Consider the following 15,657-nt stretch of genomic DNA (forward strand, 5'->3'; position numbering starts at 1 on the left):
GAAACCCCCCCCCCCCATTTTACCATCATCATATAACATGTCATCTTTCAATGTTCAATAGTCAAATTGTAGTAAGAAATGCAGTGTAAATATATTTACATAAAATTCGAAATCTGAACATAATATTTTCAAAAATAATATGATTCGTTGTCGCTGAATCAGTAATTTGTTAACTTCATTTTTTTAAATCTTAAGAGCACAATAATTATCATTAATGGGGATAATGATGGAAAAAGCATGAATGCATGCATGATGATTTGTGGAGATGGGAGTGTGAATTGTGAAGTGAAGGACCTGGGGTTGCCTGTCCTTTTCGATCTGTGAATGTGAATGCATGTGGTGCTTCTATTGTATCAAATCAAGTATAGATTATTATCTCTTGGACCGGAAGTGGAAAAAATAAAATAATTATAAGTGAAAGTTTAATGTTATTAAATGTTTCATTTAATATTTATTATTTAAATTTAAAATAATGTATATATTTGATGATATTCAAATTGATTGTTTTTGAAAAAAATAATTTAAACTTATTTTTAATTTTCTTAATATAATTATAAAATAATATTAATATCTGATTTTAAATATAAAAACATTCTTTAAAAAATAATAACTTTTTTACCACTAAAATCTCTCCCTCAGTTCTCACTTAAACTCATCAACGGTTAGTCAAAATACACAACTGAAAGCCCATTTCTCATTTTTCTCTCAGTCAGTGTTTTCCGATGTCAGAAATCCAACACGTAACAAATATATAAAATAAATAAACAAAAAAGAAAGACAACGACGAGAGCAGAGCAAAAGCTAGAGTCAGAAATCTGGAGCACAGATCAAACACCACCGTTAACCCATTTCCCGTCTACATTACCATCCCCATTTGGAGACCCGCAGCCGCGCTGAACTCCTAGGCCCCATGGCTGCAGCCCTCGAGTGCTGGTCCAGCCGAGCCACCACAACCACCGATGACGACATGGTCGAGCAGGTTCTGATGCGCTCCAACGACCGATCCGAGGACACCTCTTCCTCCTCTGCTGCTTCGGCCAAGCTAGAAGCGCCATCCGCCAAGAACAAACGGTTCCAGAGGTTGAGCAGGAACGTCTCCGAGGCCATCGCATCTCTCAAGAACTCTCTCAATATCGACACATCTTCCCCGCGTGATCAGCCTCCTACTGTTTCTTTCGTCCCCTCTGCTTCCTCCAAGGCCGATACTTGCCGGAAAGTGGTCTGGGGTACCGTTGTACGGAACTTGACTCAGCTTTATCCTGGAAGTCAGTTGCCTGAGAAGCTTGTCTCCAATATCCGCAAGCATTATGATTCCTTGCCTCTCAGGTACCCTTCCCTTCCCTTGCATGTTCTTTTTTTCCTACTCAGTTTTTGGTTACTCTAAAAAAAATGCAGTAACAATCAACAGAATTCTATAAGCAGTTTCCTTTTAGATATGGGTTTTGTTTTTCTTGGCTTTTAAACAGGGGAAGTTTGGGTTTCTCATAATTTTTTATTAGTATGATGCTGAAATGTTCCTTTTTCTTCTCCCTTAATTTCTTCTAATTTTATTTTTTGGGGTATCATGTTGACAGTTATGCACAAGCGGGATTTGATATGAAAGAAGTATTTCTACATGTAAAATTGATAGAGCAAGCATCAGGGGATGACCATCCTGCTATATTTATTCAGCAAACATCTGATGATGATGTACAAGGTTCGGTGTTTAAGCTCACATTTGCTTGCAATTCTTCCTTTTCATGGTCTACCATGTCTGGTGCTCTTGATACTGCCTCCATCTGTTGCAAGAAGATGCAGATATTCGAGAAGAAAGGGTTCACCCTTGGAATTATTCTCTTCTTGGTTCAGAATACCCAAGACAAGTCTTTTAAATCCCACATCGAGAATGCCCTCAAATCTGCTCTCAGGAAGCCCAAGACGACCACTGTGAAGCTACCCTTTGGACTTTGTGGTTGTCAGGAGGAGAGTACTAAAGGGAGGGACTTTGGGGAAATTGAGGAAGACCCAATTGAGAAAACTCAAAGAAGTGGGGTTGAAAATCTGAATACCAGAATTCAGCTTCCAATGCCTCTGCCCTCCTCGTCGTTTGTTGTATCGGTTGATGAATGGCAAACTGTCCAATCAGGGGCAGAAGAGATAGGGAAATGGCTATTGAACACCGACAGTCTTGAGTTTATTGATCAGATTGCTCCCAGCTCTTTTAAAGGTTTCTACAAGGGTAAACGTGTTGGAATCGAAAAGCTCAAAGGATGTGACAAGGGGAATTCTTATGATTTTGAACTTCGAAAAGATCTCTTAGAGCTTATGACTTGTGGGCATAGGAACATTTTGCAATTCTATGGTGTTTGTGTTGATGAAAATAATGGCTTGTGCGTTGTTACCAAGTCGATGGAAGGTGGGTCAGTCCATGATTTGATGCTAAAGAACAAGAAGCTTCAGATTAAGGATATAATGAGAATTGCTGCTGATGTAGCAGGAGGAGTCAAGTTTATGAACGATCATGGTGTTGCATACAAAGACCTTAACACACAGAGGATTCTGCTAGATAAGCATGGGAATGCATGCTTGGCAGACATGGGTATAGTCACTGCTTGTAAGAGTGTTAGTGAAGCAATGGAGTATGAAACCGATGGTTACCGTTGGCTTGCTCCCGAGGTTTGCATCACCTTACTGTTCTTTGAATTAATGTCATTATGCAGTCATAACCTCATTCCCTCCCATCGCCCGAGTGCACAAAATCGTTTTGCTAATGTTGGTCATAATTCAGAACTCATAACCATCACGTGCAGTGCAGTCAACTCCATCAATCACACGGACCAGCTATTATAAATCAATTCACCTAAATAAACCTCTTCAACAGTTGATTAATCACTTATGAGCAATTCAGATTGAATTTTGTCATTTTTATGCGATGCTATTAATCTAACCTTGCTAAAGGAGTCGTTATGTCACAACTTAAAACGTCATTTTTTGGGCATGCCTAACCTGTTTAAATTATTGTTTTTGCTTTACACTTCAATATTGTGTTTTATTTATGCACTACTTTATTCGCAATTAACAAAGCATCAATACTGTTGAAATGCCACATTTATCAAATTGTCTGTGGAGCCTTTTAACTTTAGCATGATTATGGTCCTTTTCCATACCTAAGGCCACTTTGTGATTACTACCTTCCTAATTGTTATTGATATTGATGTGGTGATTATCTTTAAAGCAAAATTAGAGGCACTAAGTTATTATATATTTCAGTGACCATATAGTGATGTCGTACTTTATTGTTTGCATTTGTTTTTCGGGCGAGCATGGCCGCCTACAGTAAGAGTTCTTTCGGTGAAAATTTGTTTCCTACTGGTTCTCTTTCTATCTGCAAGTTATATCAAATTTCAATAATAATATGTTAGTGTATATAGCTGTTTGTATTTTGGCATAAAATAACATGATAAACGGGACTTCAAAGAGTTTCAATGCAACATTTCATACGTGCACAATAATATGTTATATCTACTTTATCTATTTTAATTTTCATATTCCATTTCTGTACAACTTACAGTTGCTGGCTGCAACATTTCTTGGAGTGCAGATCATTGCTGGGGACCCAGAGAATGTTACCGAGACATGGATGAGTAATTCCTATAGTTTTGGGATGGTGATTTGGGAGATGGTGACAGGTGAGGCAGCCTATTCCGCATGTTCACCGGTACAAGCAGCAGTAGGAATAGCTGCATGCGGCCTAAGGCCCGATATCCCTAAGGACTGCCCCCAAATCCTCAAATCTCTGATGACCAAGTGCTGGAATAGTTGTCCAACAAAGCGACCGCAATTTTCCGAAATTTTATCTCTGTTGTTGTGGACCAATTACAGGTAAAATATACCCCAACCCCCACAATTTTTTTCCCATAAACTGTAATCCATTCATGCTAAATTTCTGTTATAGTAGACTTCTTATGATGTCTTGCTAGAAAAATGCATGACTGTAGTTTTCGGAAGTTCCTACACCAGAAAAAAGAAAACTCTAAATGCCATCTCAATCTAAGTTTATCTTCTTTCATTCACCTTTTCAACTCATTTTTTTTTCATTTGGCACCCAAAGAACACGTGTGAGTGGAGCATTCATGATAGGCTACGAGTAATTGATTGAAAATGAGGAAAAAGAAGGGGAAATGAGATCTTCTGAGCCCTTTTTGTGTCTAAAGTTTTGGAGTGAAATAAGGAATAATTGCATCATGTGTTTTCTTGTCTCTGTGGTGGCTGGTTCAGGGACCCGGAGGTGGTCTGTCTTGTTTTTTTGTCTCAGAAAAAGGTGAGAATTCATCAATCAAATACCACAATGTTTTCCACCTATTGGAAAACTATTAGTATAGGATCTCCACTTGGGAATTCGACTATAATTTCTTACACGTGCCAATGATTTCAGACGTTTTAATCATAAGAGAAAAAAATGGCATTTGCATGTTGAAACAACAAGAGCTGGTTGGTAATGGTGGCGTTAAGCTTGATGGATGTTGAGGATCATGTTGTTTTACTTCTCAAATACTCTTCTAAGTTTGAGTTGGTAACTTGTAGGACAGTTTGAGTTGATTTTTTGGGGACTCTGCTTCTCCCGTTCTTCATTTCCGATACGAATGTTAGTGTTGGGTTACGTTTATAGAAACTGGTGATTCTTTGGCTGAGGGTAACGTTTAACAATAAACATTACCATCTTTTAACAGAAATTGAGCCCAAACAAACATCTCTGCTAATTTCTGTATGATTCTTGCTAATGATTTGTATAAAAGGGCAGGTTGCCCACTGTTGCTTGTTGTCTCTGGATCTTCAACAGCATTTGTTGCCGCAGTTGTCATGGCAAAGACTTCCTCCACATTTTCTCTTTTCAGAAGCCGACTCTTGGCTGTGGCATCCGATTCGTCGTTAGGTTCAGCTTTCAAAACTAATTCATCGGAAGCCAAAGATTTTACCATTTGGTAACCGATAGTTCATACGTAGAAACCACCAATCTGCATTAATTTCCCAGATTAAAACCAGACAATAATCTGCCCGGGAAGCTTGAAAGTAACAAATAAATTAATTTAAGGCTAAGGAGAAAGATGCATAGGAAACTCCAACACAACGGTTCCCAAATGGGCTTCCGTCCTTGTTACAGGTTGCCTGGGACAACTATAAGGACAAGAATTCCCTTATCCAACAAACCACTGCAAACTTACTTCATGTAGGCAAAGTTGAAGGGGCCTTACCAAATGACATTATACCTTTAATTTTTTTCCAATTATTCTAACTCTTCACTTCATCTGTCTGTTTATTAATTCTCTATAATCTCTTTATGTTCTATTTAATAATAATTAAGATCGTATTTTTATTAAATAAAAATTAGTTAACAATATTATTAAGATCATATTTCTCTTAAAGCTTTAATTATTTAAAATTATTTCCTATTAAATAATAATTAAATTTAATATTTATGATAAAAAAAATATATATATATATTCACTAGATTATGATATAAAAAAACAAAATTTTATATCTCCAACATGATAAAAAATTTATTTTAAATTGATGAAATATTATTTTCGAATTGTTCTTATCAAGACCAACTTGATAAAATTCATGTTTTAAAATGAAGAATTAATTTTGCAACTTGTATTTTATATATCCAATGAATTATTGATTAATAAATATTAAATATAATTATTAAAGAGAATTTAAATTCCAACATTAGAAAATTACAGTATTTTTTATTCAAGCCTTGGCTAATATCCTTCTTCATGGACCCTACATGTTTTATCGTGTTCTTAATAAATAATTGTAGGACATTATCCCATTGAACAAGAGAAGCGCAACTATTGATGGAGACCGAACTAAATGTTAACAGTAAAAAAATGACAGGGGATTAAATATTGGACTATTTAAAAAAATATAAAGATTTATTAGGTATTTAAACTCAAAATTCAACACGAATTAAACGATTTTAGTGATTAAGAGATTATTGTTATCATTGAGTTTGAGGTCTTGAGTTCGAGCACTTTCTATGTAGGAGTATGAGCATTCATTATCAAATAGTTGAGAATCTTTGTATAGATATTACCTTGTATTCACCAAAGATTTTTTTCTTAAAACCCCCCCTCAAAATTCACAATATAACATCTAATTTATCTAATATTTAAACTTACAATGACCTAAAGTGTTATTAGACCAAAATTTTTTAGAATATGAGGTTATCATTCTTTAGTTCGGTCCTCACTTGATTAAATATTTAATAAATTGTTATATTTTTAGTTTAAATACTTATTTTTACATAAATTAAAATACTATTAGACCAAAATTATATTAAATAAATAAATTTTAACAGTGATAGGGTCCCTTTGGTCCTCACTAAGCTCCGCCCCTTGGTGCAACTAATAATTAATGAATTGAAAGGTAACGTGGCTATCTACTTTCATTAAGTAAGCTCTATTATATTAACTATATATGGTCTGTATATGTTGTTTTTTATTAGAAGATTATAGTTCTATTTTCAATGACTTGGTGTAATTGGTTGAATGGAAAATTAAAATATAAAAAAGGAGAATAAGAAAATAAGATTATTAGAGATGTAAATGAATAAAACCTTCTATAAATCATTTGTATAACGTTCGTTTATGTTCGTTTATTAAGTTAAATAAATTAATATAAGCAAAAAAATTGTGTTTATTTAATAAACGAAAGAACGCGAACATATGTGTGTTCGATTTGCTTCTATTCATTAATAAAGCCGTTTATTGACTCATTTATAAAAATATTTATCGACTCTTTTAATATGTTATCTTTTCCTTTTCTTTTTTTACATTTTGAATACAGGTGAATGTATGGACTAAATTGAACACATGATGAATTTTGAAATTCAAATCCCAAAGCCTAAAGAGCTTAAGAACTAGTAGTGTAATTTCACAATTTAAACCAACACGAACTGAACATTAATGCAAAAACAAACAAACAAATACATAATATTATGTGTTTAAATCTGGTTTATTTATACCCCTAAAGATTATAGTTCTATTAATTATGACTCGTGTGGAACTTAGTTAATTAACCGATTGATTTGGGTTCATCCCGCTCACACAACTCATATATCTTCAAGTCACTATAGCATTGCTTGTATATGAACAGAAATAAGATTCAGTACTGATGGTCATGGTTAGTATGCAATTAGTTGCTAAATTTGGGATTCTAGCATTATTTGCATACATGGACGGTCCAAAATCATATTTAATTTAAGGAATAATATGAGATTTATATTCTGTTGGTGGAGTTGTTGTCTCGTCAATAATTTAAAATCAAATTCATATATTATTTTAACGGTGAAGGAAATAGAGTATTATTAACCTTACAATTCCTTTTTTGGGGTGGCACTGACATTTAATTTAACAGTCCCCATCACCCACTTCAGTATATTTCATTGTATATTAAAGGAATATTAATTTAATTAATTGTGTACATTTTCGTTGGTATCTAATGAATAACTTTTTCTATCAATTATTTTTTGTGTGTAGTTGCAATTTTTTTAATTAATTCGTTTGTCTCATGGACTCTGAATTGAAATAAGAATAATAAAAAATTATTTGGGGACGAAACGCTCATTAAGTTAATAAATTAATGGAGCTAATTGCACATATGAATAATTAATATACCTTTCTGCATATATATATATATATATATATATATATATAATGTGTAGAATATCTTTTTATTAGTTTACGGTTAATACAAAATAATATATGTTTAAAGATTTTTAATATATTGAATGTTTATATATATTAAGATTATTTGAATTGTATTACATAGAGTAATTTTGAAAACAAATATTTTTTAATTAATCTGAGATAAATATATTTTTTCACATTAAACGCTCTCACATTTTATATCTATATGCTCGAATTCAAATCAACAATAATAATTCCTTCACTAACATAGACCACTTAATTCGTGCTCACAAATGATTAGGTTTGAATGAATATTATCAAAGAAACATAATAAAAAGTCAGGCGGCAAAAGCAGACCCGTGGAGGCGGAGGCGGCACGAGGGTCAAAACTATATAATCTGACCCGCGGCCACCCGACCCTAGCCCGGTCAAGCCAGGCAGTAAAAAGGATTTAATGGCGTTGTCCCGCATGGATTACCTTTATGAAATTTGAAATTATAATTATGAATTTTAATATATGCTATAACTTTATTTAAATTTAATCGAATTTAGCTTAATCATAAATATATTAAAACTTAAAAATTTAAGATAATTTTATTTCTGATTTTAAAAAAAATAAAAATAATATTAGTTAATCTTATATTTAGTAAAATATAAGTATGGGAAGAGCAATTATATAAGCAATTGCCGAGGAAAGATAGAAGAAAGAAAATTGGGAAGTGGGCGGGGGTAGCAAGAATGATTCATTGGGCAAGGTTTTTCTATTTTTCTAATCATTTCATTCGACAACTTGACTTGAGCATGCCTAGGTTTGGCTGCGTTGATCGATGCCATACCTCTAGCAAGAGAATTCCCATGAATTTTCTATTTTTGTTTAATCAATTCCCTTTGGGACCAATGTACTTGTGAACTCAAAACTGAAATGCTTGAAACTGAAACATAAACATTAAAATTCATTGAATTTCACTGCCCCCCATAATTTAAAGTAACCTCAACTACCCAAAGATGGAATGATAATACTGGCTGGCTGGCATTGGAAAGCTCTCTCTCTCGTGGTGAGAGAATTTGTAAACGTGTTAATATCCATGGTATTTGACTCAACTCGAGGTGGTGGAGCAGAGCAGAGCAGATTCTGAACCTTCTTCCTTTCTTCCAAATCTCCAGTATTTATTACTCCTTTTTTAACAACGCCAACAAATATTACTGCCCCTACTGTTTTCTAAGTTCCTGCAAACCCAAATTAATATTTTGTCTTCAATTACAGTTTCCATTCCTTTTGATGTCATCTTTTAGTCTTTGCCTTCTGAAAAAGGAAAAAAAATATGAAGCCGTTGTTACTATGGTGGTGTTTGTGGGTTTTGTTAATAATGGAGGGAGAAAGAATAATGGCAACCGAGAGTTCAGAGGAGAGTGGGCGGTGGCTGGTGTTTGTGCTGTTATCATCATCATCTCCATTACCTTGGAGAAGGTTCTTCACAAACTTGAAACGGTAATCCTTCCTTCTCTTTTCTTCATCAAGTTTTTACTTTTTTTTTTTATGGGCATTTGGATTTAATTCACTTTATCATCGTCATCTATACTCTTGTGCCACTCAGTGGTTCACAGAAAGACGCAAGAGAGCTCTGTTTGAAGCCTTGTACAAGGTTAAAGCTGGTGAGTCAATGACTTTGTTTTTATGATTCACTAATATTTATGCATTCTGCTTTTAAGTTGTTCACGAAGTTGTTTCATGTTAGAATGACTGCATTTGGAGATGTTGCACCAGTTAATGTTTGGTTATCTTGGTGTATTAGCATGTATTTCAATGTGCTACCTTGATAATTCAGTACTGACCTTAGCCATTCACTGCAGGGATGCTTCTTTCGACAATTTTTCAAGTCCGTTGGGAGGGTTGATTACCTGACATTGCGAAATGGATTTATCAATGTGAGTTTCAATTGCAAAGCCAACGATATTTGATGTCGGGTCGTCCTTCTCTTCCTGACTATTTCAAACTTGTCTCATAGGTTCATTTAGCTCCCGGAAATAAGTTTAACTTCCAAAAATATATCAAAAGATCATTGGAGGACAACTTTAAGATCGTCATAGGAGTAAGGTACTAGTTATATTTCTGTCTTGCACCGGACAACTTCCCTTGCTGTTAATATCCCTGATCATAGGTTTATCTTGTTCGCAATCCGGTGCTCTGGGCATCATTTGTGGTCTTCCTGCTGCTAAATGTCAAAGGTGAGCCGGTTTTTCTCGAGGGGATTAATATTTTGCTATGTCAGGCTGAATTAGAAGCTGAATTCTGTTTGCTAATAACATACATGCTTTTTGCAGGGTGGCAAGCACTCTTTTGGGCATCCCTAATTCCTGTGATTGTAAGCAACATTTCTTTATAGAAGTTTCTTTATAATTATAGTAGAAGATTTTAAACTTCTAATTGTTTAATACATAACAGATCATCTTAGCTGTTGGGACAGAACTTCAAGCAATTTTGACAAAGATGGCACTCGAGATCACCGAAAGGCATGCTGTTGTCCAGGGAATGCCGCTGGTACAAGCCTCGGACAAATACTTTTGGTTCGGTCGACCCCAATTAGTTCTTCATCTGATTCATTTAGCATTATTTCAGGTATTTGTTACTTTCTACTTCGATCAATTCTCGAATATAAGAATAGCTGCCTTTTTAACAGACAATGAACCAGTTCAATCCTTTAGCTATTTTCCATCATAGTTGTCTAGAATATTTCATGTGATGAGTACTTATCATGCTGTAATGGATGTTTGATCCATATTTTCTTCATTTTCGCAGAATGCGTTCCAGATAACTTATTTTTTGTGGATATTGGTAATTATCTAAGCTTTTCACATGCTCTTTTATTTCGTGTTTATCCGAACCCTCATTTTCATTTTTTTTTTTTTTGTAATTCCTTGTGCAGTACTCCTTTGGGATGAATTCTTGCTCTCATGCTGATTTCGAGCTTGTCATAGTAAAACTTGCGTTGGGTTAAGCTTAAGCTCAAGTACCATCAGTTTATTGTGGATGGTAATATCATGCACCACAGATACTTAAATGTTTTTCGTGTTTCTCAGGGTCGGAGTTCTACTTTTGTGCAGCTACATCACCCTCCCGCTGTACGCCCTCGTAACTAAGGTGCCTCTTCGATTTCCAACATCTTCGATTTGATCCTTCGGTTGCTTTCTTTACTGTGAACTGTCCATTATGGATAGAGTTAAAAACCGAGTGATGCTAATAATGCCGGGTACTTGCAGATGGGGTCCCGCATGAAAATGTCCATCTTTGATGAGCAAACGTCCAAGGCTCTTAAGAACTGGCATATGGCTGCTAAAAAGAGACGAGGAAATGCAACAAAGTCACCCACTAGAGCCCTGGGTGGAAGTGTAAGCCCGAGTTCAACACTTCATTCCCCCGGACACTCACTTTGTCGGTTCAAAACTACGGGTCATTCAACACGTTCTTCGAATATCTTTGAAGATCATGACTTGTCTGATCTTGAGGCTGAGCCATTGAATCCCGCATCGATAGACAATTTGACAATAAGAGTGGACCACGATAAGCGAGCAACCGAAATAAACGAAAACTACCATGTAGAAGCAAGAAATGAAGACGACTTCTCCTTCACGAAGTCCGCCCCGGTAAAGGAAACATGAAAGATTGTTAGATAGGATAGGAAGCTGGGCAAGTTGGATTCGGTTTGCTTGGAAATTGCATAATAAGAGTCATTTAGGAATCTACTTGTATCAGGATGAGTGAGTGTTTTATCCTAAAATCTGATTTTTTTTAATAATTAATGTCTATCGTGAAATTTTATGTGTCTACTCACATAAAAGCTTGTATCGTTAATATATGTCCATAGTTAGGAAAAAAATTATATTAATTGAGATTGGAACATAAGTGTTGGCCTTGGCAGTTGTCCATGCCCCCCGCGTATCTACTATTACTCGTTCTTCTACAAACATGGAGCGTGGAGTGGAGACCCAGCCAGCAACCGGCATATGATCTACTCATATCAAACTGCCATGTACATGAAGACGACGACTGTGACTCCCGTCTCTATGGAATTCACTAGCCCCAAGCCCTACCTTCCATAGTTTTGTTCAAGAATTAAATCGGATTTTGTGTGTTCTAGAATAACTTTTATAATTTTATATTAATTTTGAGGGTAAATTATACCAAATAGCATTGAAGTTTAACTTTAGTTTTGATTTTACTATTTAATTTTAAATTGATTCGACTGTAGTATTATTATACAATTTTATGCCTATAAGGACACTGACGCATTTTAAAAAAATCATCTAAATATAGTAATTTTGTGTTGGATAAATATAATTATCTTTATATGTCAAGATTACTATGAACCGAAATCATAAATTTCATGTCTACAGTCACACCAAATTAAAATATTTGTATTAATTTACATAAACCAACCTCATCATGAAAACTGAAGTCTCTTGTACTTATTTCATGAACGCATGCCAGACTGCAGACAGGTTTCCGAACCCCTTTTAATCATTTCACTGCTAATGAGGAAGATGAAAAGATAGTACAATATAGACTTGAAACACTGACTTGCTGACCCAATGGCGAATTCATGATGTGTCTTTTGGATCAGCTCAAACTCCGTGGAATTCGTAAATGCTGTTGTAAAAGAGAGCCTGCAATATCAAGATAGCAGCAGAAATTGGAGTAATCAAAGCACCAGTCTGGAAACTTTTTCAAAACCATCCCGTGTTCAAATAAATAATTTTCTATAACGGCTTGTTAAAATGGTACTCAAGCTTCAATTTTACAATAGAAACACAGATTACAACATTTCTTTCTTCCCTTGTTTCTCGGCTCTGAACAGTACAACCTCAATTCAGTGCAAAGGAAAACAAAAATCAAGTGAGGGAAAACAATTATAATTGATTAGGGAAAAAGGGAAAGAAATCCACGATTTTAAGAAGAAAAGTCAGAACCATGATGTATGATCCACTTGGCGATGCCAATGACTGGTTGCATCGTCCTAATTGATTTCATCTGACTCGGTAACAGCTTAAAAAAACCTGTTAGATACAAAAACAAGGACAACTATGAGTGAAAATTCTGCTATTAGCTTTCCTTTGAGAAGATTTTCCATTAGGATAAGATTTAGCTATGAGTATTCCAAATCCGTCATTATGTTTGTGTGGGACAACTTAGCAAGAACATGATAACACCACTGCTTTCCAGACAACTTACCCAAACATACAAGTGCGCTAAATCAGGCTTTGACATAGTCCATTCCGTTGCGCTTCCTTTTGTTAGACTTGGAGAAGAAGCATATTTGAGCCCAATTCTTCTTCTGCTTCATGGGGGGTAATTTAACATCCCTTTTCTCAACAAGATCAGCCATATACCGAACAACAGCCTAAGGAAATGAAGAAATAACTTTAGCCATGTGATAACATTTTCTTTTCTTTCGTTTTTTAAAAAATGGAAGGCATAGCAAGGGAAATATTACCTGTGCACCCTGTTCAGCAATGTGCCTAGGAGGCACTTCCAGGGGATTTTCTTCCACACGTAGAACTTGAAGGCGTGTTAACATCCTAAAAGAATCTGGGAGGACCCGGATCTGATTATTGCTAATGTCCAGCTCCTCAAGCATCTCAAGGTTCCCAATAGACCTTGGTAGGGATCGGAGATCAGAAAAATTGTTGCCTATGTTCATCTTCACGAGTGTGGTGGCAAAACATAAACTCTCAGGCAAAGATTCCAGCTCGTTGAAACTGACATCTAGTTCCTTCAGGTTTGCCAAAGATGTCATCGTTGTAGGTAATTGTTTGATGTTATTATATCGTACGGATAAAACCTCCAACATTTCTATCTTCCCAACTGCTTCAGGAAGGGCTTTGAGCCGGTTATAATCTGCACGAAGCTCTTTAAGTGAAGTGCAGTGACCAATAGTATGTGGAATTTCTTCGATGTCATTTGTCTCCACATTCAGTTTCTTTAGGCTAATGAGTGAACCTATTGTGTCTGGGAGCGAAGGAAAGTGATTGGAACTCAAATCAAGCTTCTCTAGGCGTACCAATCTCCCAAATGTAGGAGGCAGAGATGACAACTGATTGGCACTGACATCTAGAAAGACCAAGCTGAGAAGATCGCCAATGGAATCCGGGAGTCGAGCAATCTTATTTGAATGCAAATCGAGTTTCTTCAATGACGAAAGGCCGCCAATGGTGTCAGGCAAAGCTACTATTCGATTGTCAGACATATCGAGTGTAACTAAACTCGACAACTTTCCTATTGATTCAGGAAGCCAGTCAATTTTATCCATCAACTTGGCTTGGAGGTTGAGATCTCGAGTGCCTTTCTTTGCAGAGACTTCAATTATACTAGCTAGCTTAATCAAACTCAACTTCTCACCATCTTGATCTGCACAAGCAAGTAATATGCTGGAGCATTAGAGAAAGAGAAACCAGTGGCAGTATCAGTAAGCTGAACAAAGTGTTACTAAAGTCTTGGTCAAAATCTTTTACTTAAAAAACAAAGAAATCAACGTAAGTATAAGCTAACCGGAAGCAGCGGCTCCCCCAGATTTAAGAGAGGAATCCAATATGTGAGGTGTAGATGAAATAGAAATACCCAACCCGCCATCAGTAGCGTTAGCATAGAGGGAGGACTTTGCCTTCTTAACGGAACTGTCATCTCTGGAGAAGAGTACTTGTTCTGATGCAGGCTCCCTAGCGGTGAAGGACGACGACGTGGCGGCGGAAAATGAGTTGTTGGAAGGCGGCGGGGTAGCGGTGGTTCGAGGCAAGGCGTTTGAGCGGGGGTATTTATCGTGAGATTTCGAGGAGGAGGAAGAAGAGGAAAGGCAATTGGATGCTCTCTGGATAAATTCATCGAACAAAGCATGGACGGCCTCGAGATCCAGCAATTTATACGCCTCCCGCATCTGCTCCTTGCTCTGGAAGTGAACACAGTTCTTTTGCATCTCGAGGAGGATAAGGAAGAGCTCCTCGGGGATATTAGGGCTCTTGGTCTGTCGAGCAATGGCGTCGAGCCTAGCTAGGTCTTCCTTCTCGACATTCAGAATGAGCTCCTTGGCAGCTTGAACATCGTCAAGAGCAGGACGCGGCGGCAGAGATCTGTGGATTTTCATGATCTCCTCCACCGCTTCGTCAGTGGAGTGAACCGCACAGGATTCAACCATATTGTTTCCACCAAGGAAACCACTGAATTGCGCGGAAATCTCAATTACACCACAACTCCACGAAACTTGACGGTTAATGAAAAAGAATCTTGACTGAGACCGAGATTGATTTCGATGTCATCGTCGGCGGCACCTTCCTTCTCGACCAGCCCTGAACAAAGTGTAAGCTCGTAAGCGATTCGAATAAAGTGTGAATAATTTATGACTATAATTGATATTTTATTTATAAATGTATTAAACTTAAATTAGATATAAAAATTATATGAATACAATTTAACGAATTAAATTTGAATTATTTTATTTTAAACCGAATAATAAAATAACAATATCAGATTGAGTTCGGGCAGCGAGTCTCTTTGTTTATGTTACCATTATGTAATGGATGCTTCCATTGCATTGCAAATAGGGAGGCTAATTGATAAAATACAGGGTACGATATGGCGTCAAATAAATCCAGCTGTTTCGGTGCACTGCTCAGATTTATTTTAGGAATCTTAATTTTTTGGTTTATACATCAGTACGAGGTATTAATCGACTATTCCGTATTAGATTTTGTAAAAATGATTTACGAAAATGGTTCTCAACACAGTTTGTTCTATTCCTAAATGTTAGAATTTAAACATCTTATCTTACTAAAGAACATGGATGGATCGAGGAGGCAGGTTGGGTAGTCGTCTCTCTGAAAATTTAAAATTAACATATACTTTAAATTCTTTTATGTATTTTCTATTGAAAATTTATTTTCGCTCCCTATAATTTTATAAATTTGTCCTCTCCTAAAATCGCAGAGATTCACTCCT

At 36.0% G+C, this 15,657-nt stretch overlaps 3 protein-coding genes across 3 annotated transcripts; 2 read left to right on the top strand and 1 right to left on the bottom strand.

The window, feature by feature from the left end:
• Positions 1-742: 742 nt before the first annotated feature.
• LOC120127181 (serine/threonine-protein kinase TNNI3K-like) lies at positions 743-3,886 on the top strand. The gene is made up of 3 exons (XM_039145166.1): positions 743-1,326; positions 1,575-2,655; positions 3,581-3,886. Exons 1-3 carry the CDS (start codon positions 911-913, stop codon positions 3,863-3,865), a joined length of 1,782 nt encoding a protein of 593 aa, XP_039001097.1. The 5' UTR covers positions 743-910; the 3' UTR covers positions 3,866-3,886.
• A 5,949-nt stretch (positions 3,887-9,835) lies between these two features.
• Positions 9,836-11,337, top strand: LOC120126813 (MLO-like protein 10; the record flags this gene model as incomplete). Its single annotated transcript, XM_039144892.1, has 7 exons — positions 9,836-9,899; positions 9,996-10,036; positions 10,117-10,290; positions 10,471-10,506; positions 10,598-10,664; positions 10,751-10,812; positions 10,932-11,337. Coding segments are annotated over 7 exons (843 nt in total), but the record flags the coding sequence as incomplete, so codon positions are not given.
• Positions 11,338-12,409: 1,072 nt separating this feature from the next.
• Positions 12,410-15,022, bottom strand: LOC120127172 (plant intracellular Ras-group-related LRR protein 4-like). Its single transcript, XM_039145158.1, has 4 exons — positions 14,218-15,022; positions 13,163-14,076; positions 12,901-13,069; positions 12,410-12,725 (listed from the first exon to the last, which is right to left on the bottom strand). The coding sequence occupies exons 1-3, from the start codon at positions 14,855-14,857 to the stop codon at positions 12,923-12,925; spliced, it is 1,701 nt and encodes a 566-aa protein (XP_039001089.1). The 5' UTR covers positions 14,858-15,022; the 3' UTR covers positions 12,410-12,725; positions 12,901-12,922.
• Positions 15,023-15,657: the final 635 nt, after the last annotated feature.

The sequence above is a fragment of the Hibiscus syriacus genome, unplaced genomic scaffold (assembly GCF_006381635.1).
Source record: "Hibiscus syriacus cultivar Baekdansim isolate YM2019G1 unplaced genomic scaffold, ASM638163v2 tig00110462_pilon, whole genome shotgun sequence".
NCBI classification, from domain to species: Eukaryota; Viridiplantae; Streptophyta; class Magnoliopsida; order Malvales; family Malvaceae; genus Hibiscus; species Hibiscus syriacus.

Coding starts and splice junctions, on each gene's coding strand:
- LOC120127181 (XM_039145166.1), top strand. CDS start 911: ATGGCTGCAGCCCTCGAGTGCTGGTCCAGCCGAGCCACCACAACCACC. Junction 1,327..1,574: donor TATGATTCCTTGCCTCTCAG/GTACCCTTCCCT, acceptor TCATGTTGACAG/TTATGCACAAGCGGGATTTG. Junction 2,656..3,580: donor ACCGTTGGCTTGCTCCCGAG/GTTTGCATCACC, acceptor CTTGGAGTGCAG/ATCATTGCTGGGGACCCAGA.
- LOC120127172 (XM_039145158.1), bottom strand. CDS start 14,857: ATGGTTGAATCCTGTGCGGTTCACTCCACTGACGAAGCGGTGGAGGAG. Junction 14,077..14,217: donor TGGGGGAGCCGCTGCTTCCG/GTTAGCTTATAC, acceptor TTGCTTGTGCAG/ATCAAGATGGTGAGAAGTTG. Junction 13,070..13,162: donor TTGCTGAACAGGGTGCACAG/GTAATATTTCCC, acceptor TCATTTCCTTAG/GCTGTTGTTCGGTATATGGC.